General features: G+C 43.9%; 1 protein-coding gene across 1 annotated transcript in view; it reads left to right on the top strand.

Moving 5' to 3' along the window:
• The window catches only part of ift88 (intraflagellar transport 88 homolog), a 137,877-nt gene that overhangs the window by 91,967 nt on the left and 28,682 nt on the right, over positions 1 to 17,228 (top strand). Inside the window, exons 18-19 of the mRNA XM_078545465.1 lie at positions 1,087 to 1,195; positions 11,890 to 12,040. Of these exons, the coding sequence (XP_078401591.1) occupies positions 1,087 to 1,195; positions 11,890 to 12,040 (260 nt within the window). The remainder of the gene's footprint in view (positions 1 to 1,086; positions 1,196 to 11,889; positions 12,041 to 17,228) is intronic.

Genomic DNA, 17,228 nt, shown 5'->3' with positions numbered 1-17,228 from the left:
GTGTATAAAATTATGAGGGGCATAGATAGGGTAGAAAGGAAGGAACTTTTCCCCTTGGTGGAGGCATCAATAACCAGGGGACATAGATTTAAGGTGAGGGGCAGGACGTTTAGAGGGGATGTGAGGAAGAATTTTTTCACCCAGAGGGTGGTGGGAATCTGGAACTCACTGCCTGAAAGGGTGGTAGAGAAACCCGCATAACATTTAAGAAGTATTTGGATGTGCACTTGCAATGCCGTGGCATACAAGGATATGGGCCTTGTGCTGGAAAATGGGATTAGAATAGTTAGGTACTTGTTTGACTGGCGCAGACTCAATGGGCCGAAGGGCCTTTTTCTGTGCTGTAGACCTCTATGACTCTAATGCAGTAGAAGAAAGGATGCTGACACTGACCCTATATAAGACTATAAATGTCAACAAATTTTCATGTTAGGCAATTAAGCAACACAGAGTGTTTGGCTCGCAGTGCACTGAGCGCTAGGATGCAAGTTTGGTCCCACAATTTCCTCTAGTAATAAAATAAATGGAAGTGGATGGCTGATGCTTCCACACGTTCGCGGAGTGAAAATCAGAGTGCCAGCCTTGTAGAATTCTCAATCGTCCATAATCACTGGCTATGATGGCTATAACATGATGATGTAATTTTGAGGATAGAACTTGATTTCTTTTTCCTTCTCTTTTCAGCACTGGGTCATCTCTGTCATGGCTCATCCTTCCCCAGTGGGAAGGGAAGGCAATTTGCTTTCAGAGTTCCACCCATGCAGCTGTAAATGATCTCTAAGAGGTGGCTGTAAGTGACCCATGCATTACTCTCCCTCTCTGCAGAAAATTATATGGTGCTTACTCTGCACCATTCAAAAATTATACAATTATGGTAAGGAACTTTATGTTGTGAGGGCTTGCAGGTATAAATTCTTATCATGAGATAGGTTCAGATAAAAACGGCACCTCAGATCATTTATTGTCATTCCTCAAGAAGACTAACATTACCACTTCATCTCACCATTCCATGGTACCATGCAATAATTCTCCAACACACTTTTCTAATTTGTCATTTCTTTACATTCTTGTACTTTTTAAATCCAGGTCTCACTTACAAGAAGTTGAATAGACTGGAGGAGGCTTTGGATTGTTTCTTGAAGCTCCATGCAATCATGAGGAACAGCGCTCAAGTTATGTACCAGATTGCAAGTCTGTATCCTTTCCAAAACTTTGAGGTTGTAGAGGCTTCATTTGAAGAGCTAAGGAATTTTCAGCAAGTGATGTTTGTATGAATATTTTGGGAAATACTGCAGCTTCTCTGATGATTTTGTGGATAAATGCATTGCCTAATGTAATAAGAAAGAACTTGCACTTTCATAGGGCCTTTCATGACCTCAGGATATCTCAGTAGCCTTTACAGTCAATTAACTGCTTTTTGAAGTGCAATCATTATTGTAATGAAGGGAAATACAGCAGTTAAAGTGTGTGTAACAAGATAGCACAAACAGCAATGAAATTGTCCAAAACAGTAGAACCAGAGGACATGACCTGCACTTCAAGTTAGGTCGGGGGAGGGGGGAGGCGACAGCAGCAAACCTGTAGAAATGTGGGCTCATGACAGGCAAAGAAGGGGAGGCTAAACCTTTTAACAGGGAATATGTCCCCAGCCCACTGTGTATTGCCGTATTTATGGTGGTGGATTGCAAGGCATGTGGGTCTCCTGATTGAGAGCCTGATTTAAAGTTAGCTGCTGCCAGCTGGTTTTTCAGGGCTTGAGAAATCTCACCAGCAAAAGGGAGGCAGGAGCTGTTGGTTCCAGAAGTTTTTATAGCGCACATTGTGCCATAAATGCTTTAATAACGGAAAATGGCTCAACTTCAAGGAGTAGGCACAGCCTGGAAGAATTTGTGTTTTTAAAAGACGCTGCCCCTTAAAGGGTTAATACATGAACTCTGGTTGCTGCTGTTCCTGGAGAAGGCAGCATTGTATAAGAAAAGGTAACTAAGCAGTTTTAAAGAAGCTGGAAACCTCTTGACCCAGGTGGACTGTTTACAAAAGGGTCACCTGGTGGTTTATGCCTTTGATTGAAAAAAAGACCATGCCTGGAAACTGTGTTTAAAAGCTGGTGGGCTGGTTTTGCTTTGGTGGAGAAAACAAGAAGCATCAACTGCTTGGCTAAAGAAGACAACAGCTCCTGAAGCTCCAGACCCAGACGAAAGCAAAAAGTGAATGGAAGCTGCTTCGAAGTCACTTCTGAAATCGACTGACTGGAAGCTTTCTGCAAAGTCTGCCTGAAAAGTCGTGCAACAGTCATTGTTTGTTTTGCAGAGCAGTGCTGGGAGACCAACCATATAACCCGGACACCATTTTAAGGACTCCATCATCTATCCTTTTCCCTTGAACCATTGACATTTAACCTTTTGGCAGAATTCCTCTATTGTATTTTTTGTGTGTGTGTGTGTGTGTTTATACGTGTTTGTTGGTGTGTGTGTACGAAACCTGGGCATTGAGTGGTCATTCTGAAATTCTTAGGTAAAGTACGTATTTGACCTTATAGCTAGCTGGAGAAATCATTTAAATATATGTTGTCTAGTGGACTTGGTCTAGTGGAACTAGAGACAGTTAGTGCACTCCTCCCATCTCAGTCGTAACAATTGTCAGCAAGGAGATGCAGGAGTACACGCCAGGTCCTTAAGGAAGCTTTTGAACCCCTCGGCTGCCAATCACGGCCTCTTTCCAGCATTTGTTATGATTGACGACATTCCCCCCAACCCTGATCATCCGCCTGATCCATGATTGCAGCCAACACCCTCCAGCTCACCACCTCCCAATCTCTGGCCAGCCCAGCGATTGAAATTGCTAGGGCCTGTCCCCAAGGATTACTAGCCGCAACCTCCTGCTGCTGCTTTACCCATTCAGCAGCAAACAGAACAAAAAAATTGCAGTGAATCTCTGCTATTAAATTTGACAAGATTTCCACATCTCTGGCCTTGATATGTTTCCCCTGCACTCACCCACCTGGTCCTCACTCTCCATAAATTTTGAGAGAGACGGGCCAGTGCAGGCCCAGAGGGAATTGGGCTTTGCCACCATGGATGGATTTCCCCAGATCCAAAGGGTCTTTTGATTGCACCCACATAGTCATCAAGGCACTGACAGACCAGCCAGCTAGATCCATCAACTGAAAAGGCTTCCCCCTTACTGAATGTCCAACTGGTCCATGATCACAGGAAGTGCATCTTGCAGATCTACACTCGGTTCCCAGGCAGCTGTCATTATCCCTTCATCCTGCAGTCCCAGGTGCCGCACCATTTCAGACCAACATCCAGGCTCTGTGGGTGGCTGCCGGGGGATAAGGATTATCCCCTGAAGGGGTATCTCCTGACCGCTGCCCAGTACCCCCACACAGAGGTGCTACAACCATCTCCTAACACAACCTGCATTGAGCTGACCATTGGCATGTTGAAGATGTGCTGCCTTGACCATTAGGGTGGTGCCCTGCAGTACAAGTTGGCCAGTGTGTCCTGTAACACGGTCGTCTGTTGAGTGCTGCACTTCATGACTATGCAAAGAAGCCTGGAGTTGGATGAGGAGGGGAGACTGATACACCACTCTTCCTCATGGGTATATGGGGACAAGGAAGACAAAGACGATTAAGGGGGCATTGCAGAGGAGGCCAGGGGCTACAAATTGGAGAGAGGCTGCCAATGCCATCCCAGGCCTCACAGCGATCAGCAGACTGGAATGGCCACAAGGATCACGCTCAACTGCTGGTCTCCTAGGTTTATGGCAGATGACTGCAAAACTCAACTTCCATCAGAGAGAGAAATTATTCTGCAAGCATACACATCTGGATAATTCCATTTCTACCCAGAGACATGAAGCATAGGGTCTCCATGTGAAACTGCCCACTGTTGATTGTGCCTCACTGTCCTCCTGGTCACTGGTGATGTGTGATGTGCTACTCATCTTGTGCTTGATTTTGGCTCCACCAAGGTTACTGTGTCTACAATGGTGGGTGGTGTGGATATGATGGTGCAGGCTCTGTGGAGTCCCTCATTGCTGAGTAGCCTGGCGATGTATGTACTGTTCCACTCTGTGGATTGCTGGCTGCAGAACCTGTAGGAGGTACAAGAAAAAGGTATTGCTGAGAACTCGGACAATTTAGTAGGTGCATCAGCACAACCAACCCCATAAATGACAGCGATAAACTAGCCACAGTGTGCACTGGACAGGAGTCTGCTCCATACCCTTCACCCGAGGATAGAGCTAGCAAATGACCCTTCTCATCTCAGCTCCCAGCCTCACCGTCGTCGATGACCTGTCTCGATGGCACCACAGTAATGTCCAGCACTATCTCTTCCATGGCTGTGAGATGGTGTTGGTCCAACACTCTGTCCAGACACTGTGTGCAATCTCCCAGTTATTGTGAGCCCTCATTCCTGCAGGATGAGGAGAGAATGATACATGAGTAGGTTGCCCTCCCTCAACTCTCACAGCATGACATTGGAGAAATGTTGGCATCGTGGTATTGTCACTGGATATTAATCCAAAGGCTTTGGGTAATGCTCTGGGGACACGTGTTCAAAACACAACATGGCAGCTGGCAGAATCTACTGTTAATCATGGCACAGTAGATCCAACATGTAAGATGGCCCAATTTTTTTGCCTAGAAGTCACGATTTTGTACCTATTCAGCATATAAATGGTACCCTCCACCCACTTTTCAGCTATGGCATGTTATACTCACATTGGTAGTCAGCCTCAATTTTTCACCCCACAAATGCATGTTTTACTTGTACCTTATGATTGAGTGTAAAGGATCAAGCAGGTGTTCCAAGCTGAATGAGAAGATGCGTTGGAGTGTAAGACACGCTCACTCTTTGTGTCGGATGCTGATGACATTTCAAAATGTCATGCGGTTCGTTTTTATATTCGGTGTCTAAGTTGATGCCAGTTTTTGGAGGGATTTTTTTGAGGCTTCAAAGATCAAATGATAAGCCAACATCTATGGTAAACTCAATTAATAAATTCAATTAGTTTTTTAAAAATCTGGAATTGAAAGCTAGGAGGTGATTTCAGCCAGAGACCGGGAACAAAATCTCCCGTTTCTCAACCACAGCCTCAGTGAGGACCTCCAGGAGGCTTCCATAAATTTTGGGTCCACTCATGTCTGTCTGCCCCTACCAGTGCCGACTTGATCCTGATCAGCTCCCTGCACAGACATTTTCGCAGCAAGTGGCAGGCACAGTCATTGCTGTCGTTCACCTTTTCAAAGGGCCCTCCAGTCCTATGTCCTGCCTTTTGATCACTCCTTGGATTTGCTGATTGGGAACCAAACCCATCCCAGGGCCAATTGGATCATCTGCATCTGGAAATTGCATTGCATTAGTGATGCTGACACCTGGTGGGATCGGAACCCAGAACTGCTCTGATGGGCTGGTTCCTCACCCAGCCCAAGGTTTGTGCAGATTAGTTTTGAATTTATCATCCTTCAAGTACAAACTATGTCCTCTGGTTCTACTATTCTGGGCCAAGTAAAGGAGCTTATCATGATCTACATTATCTAGTCCCTTTTGAATCCTAAAAACAGCAATCACATCATGCATCAATCGTTTGCTCGTACAAGCTTTGATCTGAAGCTGTTGAATTGGATGCTCCTGCCTTTTTTAACTTATAGGAAGATGACAACAAAGAGGAGCTTCTCAAATTTCTCTTGTAGGGAAGGGTTTGGAATGAAAAAAGAAGCTAAATCTTCTTAGAAGATAGCTTTAGCAGTACAGAGACATGGTTGCAAGATGATCAGGGTTGGGAAATAAATATTCCAGGGTACACAATATTTCTGAAAGACAGAGAGAATGGCAAAGGAGGAGGGGTAGCCCTGATAGTAAAGCATAACATAAGATTAATGAGAAAGGATGTGGCCTCTGAAGATCATGAAGTAGAATCAGTATGGATGGAAATTCAGAATAGCAAGAATCAGAAATGCTGGTGGGAGTAGTTTATAGCCCCCTAATAGTAGTTATACCATTGGACAGAGCATTAAACAAGAAATTATGGAACTTGTAACAAAGACAATGGATGGAATTGTCCCAGGTTCGCACAAGTGCGGTGGCGGGTGGATAAAACAGTGTTTTACTTGCTGGCCGCAATGGCAGCTTCTTATGACGTATCGTCCCACACCCGCCATATTAATTATGCATTCCTGGGAAACATGCTGTTTTGATAGCAGGTGGGTGGGCTCTGATTCACTGACCACACCGTCACCTCGCAGTTTCATTGCACCGGGTGCCACATTTAAGTACAGCTGCATGCACATCTCTCAGTGCCCCCAGTCCAGGACTGCTGCAAATAAGACTTGGCCCCGAAAGGCAAGAAGACTGCAGGTTTAATGATGCTTCCCTCGAGCACCTTTTGGACACTGCCTGCCCACCGTGATGTCCTCTACCCCCACTCTGGCTGCAGGAGGGGTAGCAATATTACCACTCATAATGACTTAGTAAGCGATGGCAATGGTGATCAGTGGCAATGCTGCACAGATGAGGTTGGCCACTCGATGCAGATAGAGGATGAGTGATCTCATCCGTGTCGCCAGGGTGAGGCAATCATCTCAACACTCTAAACTCACATGCTCAAGCCCATCATACATTCACTGGCATCTCACTCACTGCCAGCTCAGGGACATCACCACTCACTCTTTCACATTCCCCCTCACATCTCCATCTGGCCTCATCTGCTTTGGAAACTGCCTCCTCAGCCCTCACCATCTTGAGGCCACTTGTACAGATCACCTTGTGCTTCCACACAAACCCTGGGATAACCCCCTTCCTCAGTACAGCCCTCACCCTGCAGCCTTTTCCCTTGCCTGAGGCCACTCCCCCCCCCCCCTTCCCCCCCTTCCCCAAGCAAGCCCTAGCCCTGCATAATTATGGGGGACTTCAATCCTCATGTAGACCGGGACAATCAAATTGGTAAGGGTGCTCCAGAAGATGAGTTTGTAGAATGTTTTTGTGATAGTTTCCTGGATCAATACTTTGTGGATCTGACTCAGGATGAAGCTAGCTCAGATCTAATATGGTGCATTGAGGCAGGGTTAATTAGTAATGTCATAATAAAAGATCCACTGTGAAATAATGATCATAATACCATTAAATTCCATGTTAAGTTTGAAAGTGACTTGAAAATTGCAATCAAGAATCTTAAACTTAACAAAGCTAAGGGGAAGACCTACTAAGGTTGATTGGGTAAATAGACTAAATGGTATGGCTGCAAATGGACTGTGGGAAACATTTAAGTAAACAATTCAAAATGTTCAACAAAAATATATTCTATTCAAAAGCAAAAGCTCATCATGAGACACCCATCTGTGCCTCACTCAAAGTTTAGGATAGTATTGGATTAAAAGAAGAGGCTTATAATGCTGCAAAGAACGGTAGCGAGTCTGAGGATTTGGGAGTGTTTGAGAAACCAACGAAGGGTTGGTTGATAAAAAGGGAAAAAATAGAATAAGAGTAAACTAGCCATAAATATAAAAACAGATTGTAAGAACTTTTATAAGTATATAAAAAGGAAGAGAGTAGTTTAAGTAAACATTGGTCCCTTAGGAGCAGAGACAGGAGAAATTATCATGAGAAATGGACAGAGGCATTGAATATATATTTTGTGTCAGTTTTCACAGTAGAAGTCACAAGTTGCATTCCAGAAATAGAGTATAACCTAGGGGCTAAAAAGAGTAAGGGAATTAAGATAATTAATGTCAGCAGAGAAAAAATATTGGAGAAACTTACAGGACTAAAATCTGACATATCCCTGGGACTTTATGGCCTACACCTTAGGATTCTAAAAGAGATAGCTGCAGGGATAGTGGATGTGCCTGGCTATGTTTTCCAAAAATTCCTTAGATACAGGAACAGTCCCATTAGATTGGAAGTTGGCAAATGTAACACTGTTTTTCAAGAAAGGAGGGAGAGAGAAAACAGGGAACTACAGACCAGTTAGCTTAACACCAGTAGTTGGGAAAATGCAGGAATATATTATTAAGGAAGTCTTAACAATGCAAATAGATAAGTATAGAATGATTAGACCAAATCAACATGGTTTTATGAAAGGGAAATACTGTTTGACAAATTTATCATTGTGTTTTGAGGATGAAACTAGTAGGATAGATAAAGGGGAACCAGTAGTACTAATATACCTAGATTTCAAAAAGGCATTTGATAAGGTGCCACACAAAAGGTTAGAAGGCAAGGTGAGGGCTTATGGAATTGGGGTAATATATTAGCATTAGAGAGGATTGGTTAATGGTCGAGAACGAAGAGTGGGCATAAGTGTGGCATTTTCAAATTGGCAGGCTGTAACTAATGGAGTGCTGCAAGGATCAGTTCTGGGGCCTTAACTATTTACAATCTATGTTAATGATTTGAATGAACAGACAGAGAGTAATGTATCTAAGTTTGCTGATACAAAGCTAGGTGGAAAGGTAAGCTGTGGGGAGGACAGAGGCTGCAAGAAGGCATAGACAGGTTAAGTGAATGGACAACAAGGTCGCCGATGGAGTATGATATGGGGGAGTGTGTGGTTATTTACTTTGGTCATAAGAATGCAAAAGCAGAATATTTTTTAAAAGATGTGAAACTTGTAAATGTTGAGGTTCAGAGAGAATTGGAAGTGCTGATACAAGGAAGGTAGAAAGTTAGCATGCAGGTACAGCGAGCAATTAGGAAGGCAACTGACATGTTGGCCTTAATTGCAAGGGGATTGGAGTACAGGAATAAAGAAGTCTTGCTGCTTTAGAGAGACAACATCTTTAATACTGTGTGCAGTTTTGGTCTCCATATTTTAGAAGGATATACTTGCATTGGAGGTTTACTAAGTTGATCCCTGGGATGAAAGGGTTCTCCTATGATGAGAGGCTAAGTAAATTGGGTTTATATTCTCTGAAGTTTAGAAGAATGAGAAACTATCTCATTGAAACATGCATGATTCTGAAGGGGCTTGGTGGGCAGAAGTTGAGAGATTGTCTTTACTGGTCAGGGAATGTAAAACACGGGGCACAGTCTCAGGATAAGGGACCGATCATTTAGGACTGAGATGAGGAGGAATTACTTCAGTCAAAGGGTTGTAAATTCTCTACTCTAGAGGGTTGGGGATGCTCCATTTTTTGAATATATTTAAGGCTGAAATAGACAGATTTTTGGTCTGTCAGGGAATCGAGGGATTATGGGGAGCGGGAAAGTGGGGTTGAAGCCCAAGATCAGCCTTGATCATATTGAATGGCAGAGCAGACTCAATGGGCTATATGATCTATTCCTGCTCCTATTTCTTGTGTTCTTGAGAGGTAATTGAGCCATTTGAGTTCATAGTAGCTGGTGAGTTCAAAAATGTTAACAGGAAGAAGGAAGCAGGATGGAACTATGCCCTAAAGAGTTCATAAACTCTGCATCACAAAGATAAAATAGTGAAACTGGAACTAAAAAAACCTTTACCATTTCCCATGCTCCTATTTTAATCCTGCCTCCACACTGACTGTGATTAATACCCCTTGTTCTCACATTTTATCCCACCAGCCTGTACATTTGTCAAATCATTTTTGCCATCTTTTTCACACCAACAAAAAAGATAGATTTGAAAGAGGGCTTTTAAAGTAGAGGGAGGTGAAGAACTGGAGGAGTTTAGGGAGGGAATTTGAGAGTGTGGGTCTTAGTGACTTAAAGCATAACAGGTTGTGACATGTGGTAGAAAGTATAATGAGGAATGGAGGTTTCAATAAGGGGAAAGGTGTTGCCACCAGTGAACCAAGTTTCAATCAAAAGCAGCATGTTTTTGCAATCATCTACAATAATGTTGTGCACGGCAAAGCCTTATGAATGAATGGGTATTCTTCAGGAAATGCAGTGACTAGCGGTGATTGATAGTTTCCAAGAAGGTAGTGGTGAGTGGAGTGAGTTGGATAAGATGGAAGTTGGTGAGGTTACTCCTACATGAGTGATTGGGCAGGTAGGTAAATGTGGGAGAAGAGTGGAGCAATTGGGGTTGCTGCTTATAAAGTAGCAGCAATGTATTGCTCAATGGGCACTTTGCAGAATGCCAAGAGAAGCACAAAGAATTACTCAGTGCTTATTCAAGGTGGATTTCAGTGAAGAATATGTTTAGAAGAATAGGATGGCAGAGAAGAAGTCATAATTTGGGGCTAAGTACCCAAGAAAGGAGAAATTAAAGATGGTGGCAGATTTTAACACTCATTTTCTTTGCAGCAGGAACTGCTAGCAATGTGGGATGGATGTGTTGCCACTCCTTCCCTTTTATTTTGTTTATCTTAAACTTTTTTTCAGTTCTGATGAAGGGTTATATGTGAAACATTAACTTGCCATTTCTCCTCACATCTGCAGAAGAGCAGGATGGCGGAAAAGAAGTAACTCATTACTTCATCTCTGCCAAGCTACTCTTCTGCAGATACTCCTGACTCTCATCTCCCTTGAATAAACTCAGATTATGCCTCACTTTGTATTCTGTGAATGGCTCATGGCTGTCTCTTTATAAACTGTGACCTCAGATGCCCTATCCTTCTGTCTCACTGATCTTCCTGCTAACTGACTGCTGACTGTTTCCAGCATTTTCTGGTATTTTTAGATTCTTAGTATTTACTACTCTTTGCATTTTGCTTGTTGATTATTTACTTGTTGTGCTGTTCATTCTCAATTGCTACTTGTATATAAGAATGCAGATAATTATGACAACAGCTTGAAGATTATTTTATTGCAGCATCCAGATTGTTGTCCATGAATTCTGTGTTATATTGGAATTTAACCCTGTGTCACGGTCAGAATTTATGTTTTCTTACTGTCCACGATCAATGTGTTTTGTATGGATGGAGTGTTTGTTTTCTTACCCTCAGAACAATTTCCACAATTTAAATAATCCCAGCAGCAAGCTTTTTGTGAATTTAAAAATAAGGAAGGTTCTTTTTTAACACACACTTCCCCGGGAGATTTAAAAACCAGAATCTCACTCACTTGGCTCACCCACGTTATCATTCATGCAACGGTTAGATACAAAAGAGGGAAAAAAAACAATAAAATGACAATTTATTATTGTCTCAGTCTCTTTTGTGACAGGCCTATAGTTTCTTAGATGAGTTAATGCCTTGGTTGAAGTGAAGGTCTTATAAAGCAGAGGATTTTCAGTAAGCTGTGAAGTTTCTTATATTCAAGTGTCCAGGAGGTTTGGTTCTCAGGTGAACTCGAAGTTGAAGTGAGTCGGGAGTAATTCTTCTCTCACTTTCAAGGGATTGCTGTTTATTCCTTGGCTGCTTAGATGACTCTCACTAGTTTGATGGTTGTCTCTTCGATCTCTGACTCTGAGCAGCTTCTTGCTGAATTTTTAAAGTAGACTACAAAATGACTTCCTCACCATGTGACTTGTACAAGTTCAAAGTTCTTTTTTCCAAAAAAGGGATGGTGTATATTGATTACACCCCCTGTGTTGTCATTTGACACTTTTAAATTTGCCCTGTCTAGTTTAGATAAGTGACCAAAACTGTGCAAAGGATGGTCAATGGAAATCCTTGCACATTCGTCTAATAGACATGGAGTTTTGATGTTTATTTTGTCCAGCTGGGAGGCAATAGGTCTTTTGTTGATGATCCATCCTTAAACAAAGGGACATGTGAATTCTCCGAATGGCTGTGAATGTCCATATTTAATTAGGTATTTGCTGGACTGTCTGGAGCCCAGAAGCCATTTTAATACACTATTTGTGTTCAAAATGATTAAAGTTTGACTGAAAGTTCATAATATACTGGAACATGACACCTGCTATCATATTATTGTTACCGGAAAAATATCCGCATATGACAGTAGACATTCTGACTTTGAAAGAAAATCTGATCCTTGACTTCCATTGTTTGAGATATGAAATGTTGGAAGATCTTGCCCAAGCCATTGAATGGCTCATGCAGTTGATTAGCGTTGCCCCCACTGACCCACAGGCACTTGCCAAATTAGGGGACCTGTACGACAATGAGGGAGACAAGTCCCAGGCCTTCCAATACTATTATGAGGTATTTAACCAGCAATGGAAATCATAAACTAGCTAGTCTGGGGACTTTTTATAACCAGTTATTAAACTAGTGGTGTCATTGAATGATCAAGTTAACAGTATGGGTCTCAAAATCATTCAGGGTATGTGACACCAGCAGTCAAGATCATGGCCAGTAATGCCCTCTAACACTGACCCTGCCAGACTATGCAGGATCACAGGAAAGGTGATAGCGTAATGGTATTCTCTATGGGCTAGTAATCCAGAGACCCAAGGTAATGATCTGGGGACCCGGGTTCAAATCCCATCATGGCAGATGAAGGAATTTGAATTTAACTGCAAACTCAGCCCTGTCGACCTTGCAAAGCTTGGGTTCCGCCAGGGCCACTCAGCTCCTGACCTCATTATAACCTTGTTTCAAACATGGACAAAAGAGCTGAACTCCCGAGGTGAGGTGAGAGTGACTGCCCTTAACATTAAAGCCGCATTTGACCGAATGTGGTATCAAGGAGCCTAGCAAAACTGGAATCAGGGGGAAAACTGGTTGGAGTCATACCTAGCACAAAGGGAGATGGTTGAGGTTGTTGGGGGTCAGTCATCTCATCTCCAGTACATCACAGCAGTAGTTCCTCAGGGTAGTGTCCCAGGCCAACCATCTTCAGCTGCTTCATCAATGACCTTCCTTCCATCAAAAGGTCAGAAGTAGGGATGTTTGCTGCTGATTGCGCAATGTTCAGCACCATTCATGACTCCTCAGATACTGAAGCAGCCCATGTGCAAATACAGCAAGACCTGGACAATATCCAGGCTTGGGCTGACAAATGGCATTTGTGCCACACAAGTGCCAGGCAATGACCACCTCCAACAAAAGAGAATCTAACCATTGCCCCTTGATGTTCAATGGCATTACCATCACTGAATCCCCAACTATCAATATCCTGGGGATGAATAAAAACGAATCTAAAAAAAATTAACCCTGAAAATACCTGTGTCACAGTGGAGGTTCACCAGCCCATACAGACTTTGGTGCCTGTTTCCATCTGGGAAGGTTTTGTTTTTATTCATTTACAAGATGTCGGCTTTGGTGGCTAGGCCAGTATTTATTGCCCATCCCTAATTTCCCTTGAAAAGGTGGCAGTGAGCTGCCGCCTTGAACCACTGCAGTCCCTGTGGTGTAGGTGCACCCAAAGTGCTGTTAAGGAGGGAGTTCCAGAATTTTGACCCAGTGACAGTGAAGGAACGGCAATATGTTTCCAAGTCATGATGGTGTGTGGTTTGGAGGAGAACTTCCAGGTGGTGGTGTTCTCATGTACCTGCTGCTCTTGTTCTTCTAGATGGTAGTGGTCGTGGGTTTGGAAGATGCTGGCGAAGGAGCCTTGGTGAGTTTCTGCAGTGCATCTTGTAGATGGTACACATTGCTGCCACTGTTCGTCTGTGGTGGAGGGGGTGAATGTTTGTGGAAGGTGTACCAATCGAGGGGACTGCTTTTCCCTGGATGGTGTCAAGCTTCTTGAGTGTTGTTGGAGTTGCACTCATCCAGGCAAGTGGAGAGTATTTCATCACACGCCTGACTTGTGCCTTGTAGATGGTGGACAGGCTTTGGGGAGTCGGGGTGAGTTACTCTCTGCAGGATCCCTAGCCTCTGACTTGCTCTTGTAGGCACAGTATTTATATGGCTAGTCCAGTTCAATTTCTGGTCAATGGTAACCCCCAGGATGTTGATAGTGGGGGATTCAGTGATGGTAATGCCATTGAACATCAAGGGGCAATGGTTAGATTTTGCCTTGTTGAAGATGGTCATTGCCTGCCACTTGTGCGGTGCAAATATCACTTGCCACTTGTCAGCCCAAGCCTGGATATAGTCCAGGTCTTGCTGCACATGCACATGAACTGCTTCAGTATCTGAGGAAGTGCAAATAGTGCTGAACATTGTGCAATCATCAGCGAACATCCCCACTTCTGAACTTGTGATGGAAGGAGGGTCATTGATGAAGCAGCTGAAGATGGTTGGCCTAGGACACTACCCTGAGGAACTCCTGCAGCGATGTCCTGGAGATGAGATGATTGACCTCCAACCACAAACATCTTCCTTTGTGCTGGATATGACTCCAACCAGCGGAGAGCTTTCCCCTCTATTCCCTTTGACTCCAGTTTTGCCAGTGCTCCTTGATGCCACACTCGGTCAAATGCTGCCTTGATGTCAAGGGCAGTCATTCTCACTGCACCCTCTGGAGTTCAGCTCTTTTGTCTATGTTTGAACCTCATTACAGCCTTGGTTCAAAGCTGAGAGGCCCTGAACAGGTTTATGTTAAGTAAGTGCCACTTGATAGCAGTGTCGATAACCCCTTCCATCACTTTACTAATGATCGAGAGTAGACTGATGGGGCAGGAATTGGCCGGGTTGGATTTGTCCTGCTTTTTGTTGACAGGACATACATGGGCATTTTTCCACATTGCCAGGTGGATTCCAGTTTTGTAGCTATACTGGAACAGCTTGGCTAGGGGCCTGGCAAGTTCTGGATCAAAAGTCTTCAGAACTATTGCCAGAATACTGTCAAAGCCCCTAGCCTTTGCAGTATGCGGTGCCTTCAGCTGTAACTTGATATCACGTGAAGTGAATAGAATTGGCTGAAGACTGGTGTCTGTGATGCTGGGGACCACTGGATGAGGCCAAGATGAATCATCCAATCGGCACTTCTGGCTGAAGATTGTTGGGAATGCTTCAGCCTTCTCTTTTGCACTGATGTGCTGGACTCCTCCATCATTGAGGTTGGAGATATTTGTGGAGCCTCCTTCTCCAGGTTTAATTGTCCACCACCATTCATGTGGCAGGACTGCAGAGCTGAGATCTGAACCATTGGTTGTGGAATCTCTTAGCTCTGTTTATCACTTACTGTTTATGCTGTTTGGCACGCATGTAGTCCTATATTGTATCTTCACCAGGTTGACACCTCATTTTTAGGTATGCCTGGTTCTGCTCTGGGCATGCCCTCTTGCACTCTTCATTGAACCAGGATTGATCCCCTGGCTTGGTGGTAATGGTAGAGTGGGGAACATGCCAGGGGATGAGGTCACAGATTGTGGTTGAGTACATCCCTGCTGCTGCTGATGGCCCACAGTGCCTCATGGATGCCCTGTCTTGCGTGCTAGATCTGTTCAAAATCTAACCCATTTAGCACGGTGGTAGTGTCACTCAACATGATGAAGGGTATCCTCAATGTGAAGATGGGACTTTGTCTCCACAAGGACTATGCGGTGGTCACTCCTACCAATACTGTCATGGAGAGATGCATTTGCGGCAGGCAGGTTGGTGAGGATGAGGTCAAGTATGTTTTTCCCTCTTGTTGGTTCCCTCACCACCTGCCGCAGACCCAGTCTAGCAGCTTTGTCCTTTAGGACTCTGCCAGGTTGGTGTGGTGCTACTGAGCCACTCTTGGTGATGGACATTGAAGTCCTCCACCCAGAGTACATTCTGCGTCCTTGCCGCCCTCATTCCTCCCTCCAAGTGGTGTTCAACATGGAGAAGCACTGATTCATCAGCTGAGGGGGTGTCTTACATGGTAATCAGCAGGAGATTTCCTTGCCCATGTTTGACCTGCTGCAATGAGACTTCATTGGGGCCAGAGTTGATGTTGAGGACTTCCAGGGCAACTCCCTATTGTAAACCACTGCGCCACCACCTCTGCTGGTGGGACAGTGATGGTGGTGTCTGGGAGATGATCGGTAAGGTTATGATTTTGTGAGTATGACTATGTCAGGCTATTGCTTGACTATTTGTGGGGTAGCTCTCCCAATTTTGGCACAAGCCCCCAGATGTTAGTAAGGAGGACTTTGCAGGGTCAGCAGGGCTGGGTTTGCCATTGTCGTTTCTGGTGCCTCAGTCGATGCTGGGTGGTCCGTTCGGTTTTGTTCCTTTTTATTGACTTTTTAGTGGTTTTATATAACTGAGTGGCTTGCTAGACCAGACTATGCCATTTCAGAGGGTGTTTAAGAGTTTACTGCGGATCTGGAGTCATATGTAGGCCAGACCAGATGAGGATGGAAGATTTCCTTACCTAAAGGACATTAGTGAACTGGATGGGTTTTTACAACAATCAACAATGGTTTCATGGCAATCATTAGCCTTTTAATTACAGATTTTTATTGAATTCTGCTGTGATAGGATTTGAACCCAGCTCCCCAGAGGGGGAGCATCTGCGGAGAGGAATACAGTTAACGTTTCGAGTCTGTTTGACAGTTCTGATGGAGTCATACGGACTTGAAATGTTAACTGTATTCCTCGCCGCAGATGCTGTCAGACCTGCTGAGTTTTTCCAGCTATTTTTATTGTTATTTTTGTTTCAGATTTCCAGCATCCACAGTATTTTGCTTTTATCCCCAGAACATTACCCTGGGTCTCTGGATTAACAGTCCAGTGACAATACCACTACGCCACTTCCTCCCTGTGACCTGTTCTTTTCCCCGACCCACACCACCATCTTGAGAACTTATGTTTCTGCTCCCTTACAAAGGGCTGATAAAAATATTAAATACTGATCTTTTCACGAAAATGACCTAAACCCCACTGGTGGGGCCCATGTATGCCCTTCAGTAGACTACACAATGCCTCATGTCAGTGGGTATACTGACATCCACCTCACCAGATCTAATTGAGGAAGCAGGTTTTCTCTGTAGAGGGCTTACACTTCTCGTCCTGGCTCCCTCTGATGGTAGAAGTCCATGTTTAGGACTGACCAAGGTTCTGCTCCAAACAAAGCACCCCTCCTCCTTTGCTAGAAGTAACCAGCATAGAATTGTGTGGGCTCCCCTAGAGAAAAGATCCTTTTCTCCAGGGTTTCTACCAGTCTCTCACCGAAGTTATGGCAGCAGATTGGGAGAACCACATGGAAGTTCAGTGATAGTGAATTCAGGTTATTAGATAATTGTGCAGGAAAAGAGAAAATGAGAGAGATTTAACTAATCAACCAGCATCCTTGTTCACAGCTTGCAATGTGAGTATAACAACATTTCGTAAATTGCTGTCATTACTGTTCTCCGAAATTCTCTCCTAAAGCCACTTCACCTTGCTACCACTGTTATGATCCCCTTAGAAACCAATCATTTTAAAAAAGATAGTGACTAATTTAAAGGAATTGCATGAGAAGATTTCAAGTTTTAAGACTTTGCATACTAAAAGCAATCTCAAATAAGCATTACTTAGTGGGCAACTA

Source organism: Cetorhinus maximus, chromosome 7 (assembly GCF_964194155.1).
Source record: "Cetorhinus maximus chromosome 7, sCetMax3.hap1.1, whole genome shotgun sequence".
Lineage (NCBI taxonomy): Eukaryota > Metazoa > Chordata > Chondrichthyes > Lamniformes > Cetorhinidae > Cetorhinus > Cetorhinus maximus.
Note: the sequence above shows the minus strand (reverse complement) of the source record. Positions and strands in the feature narration are given on the sequence as shown.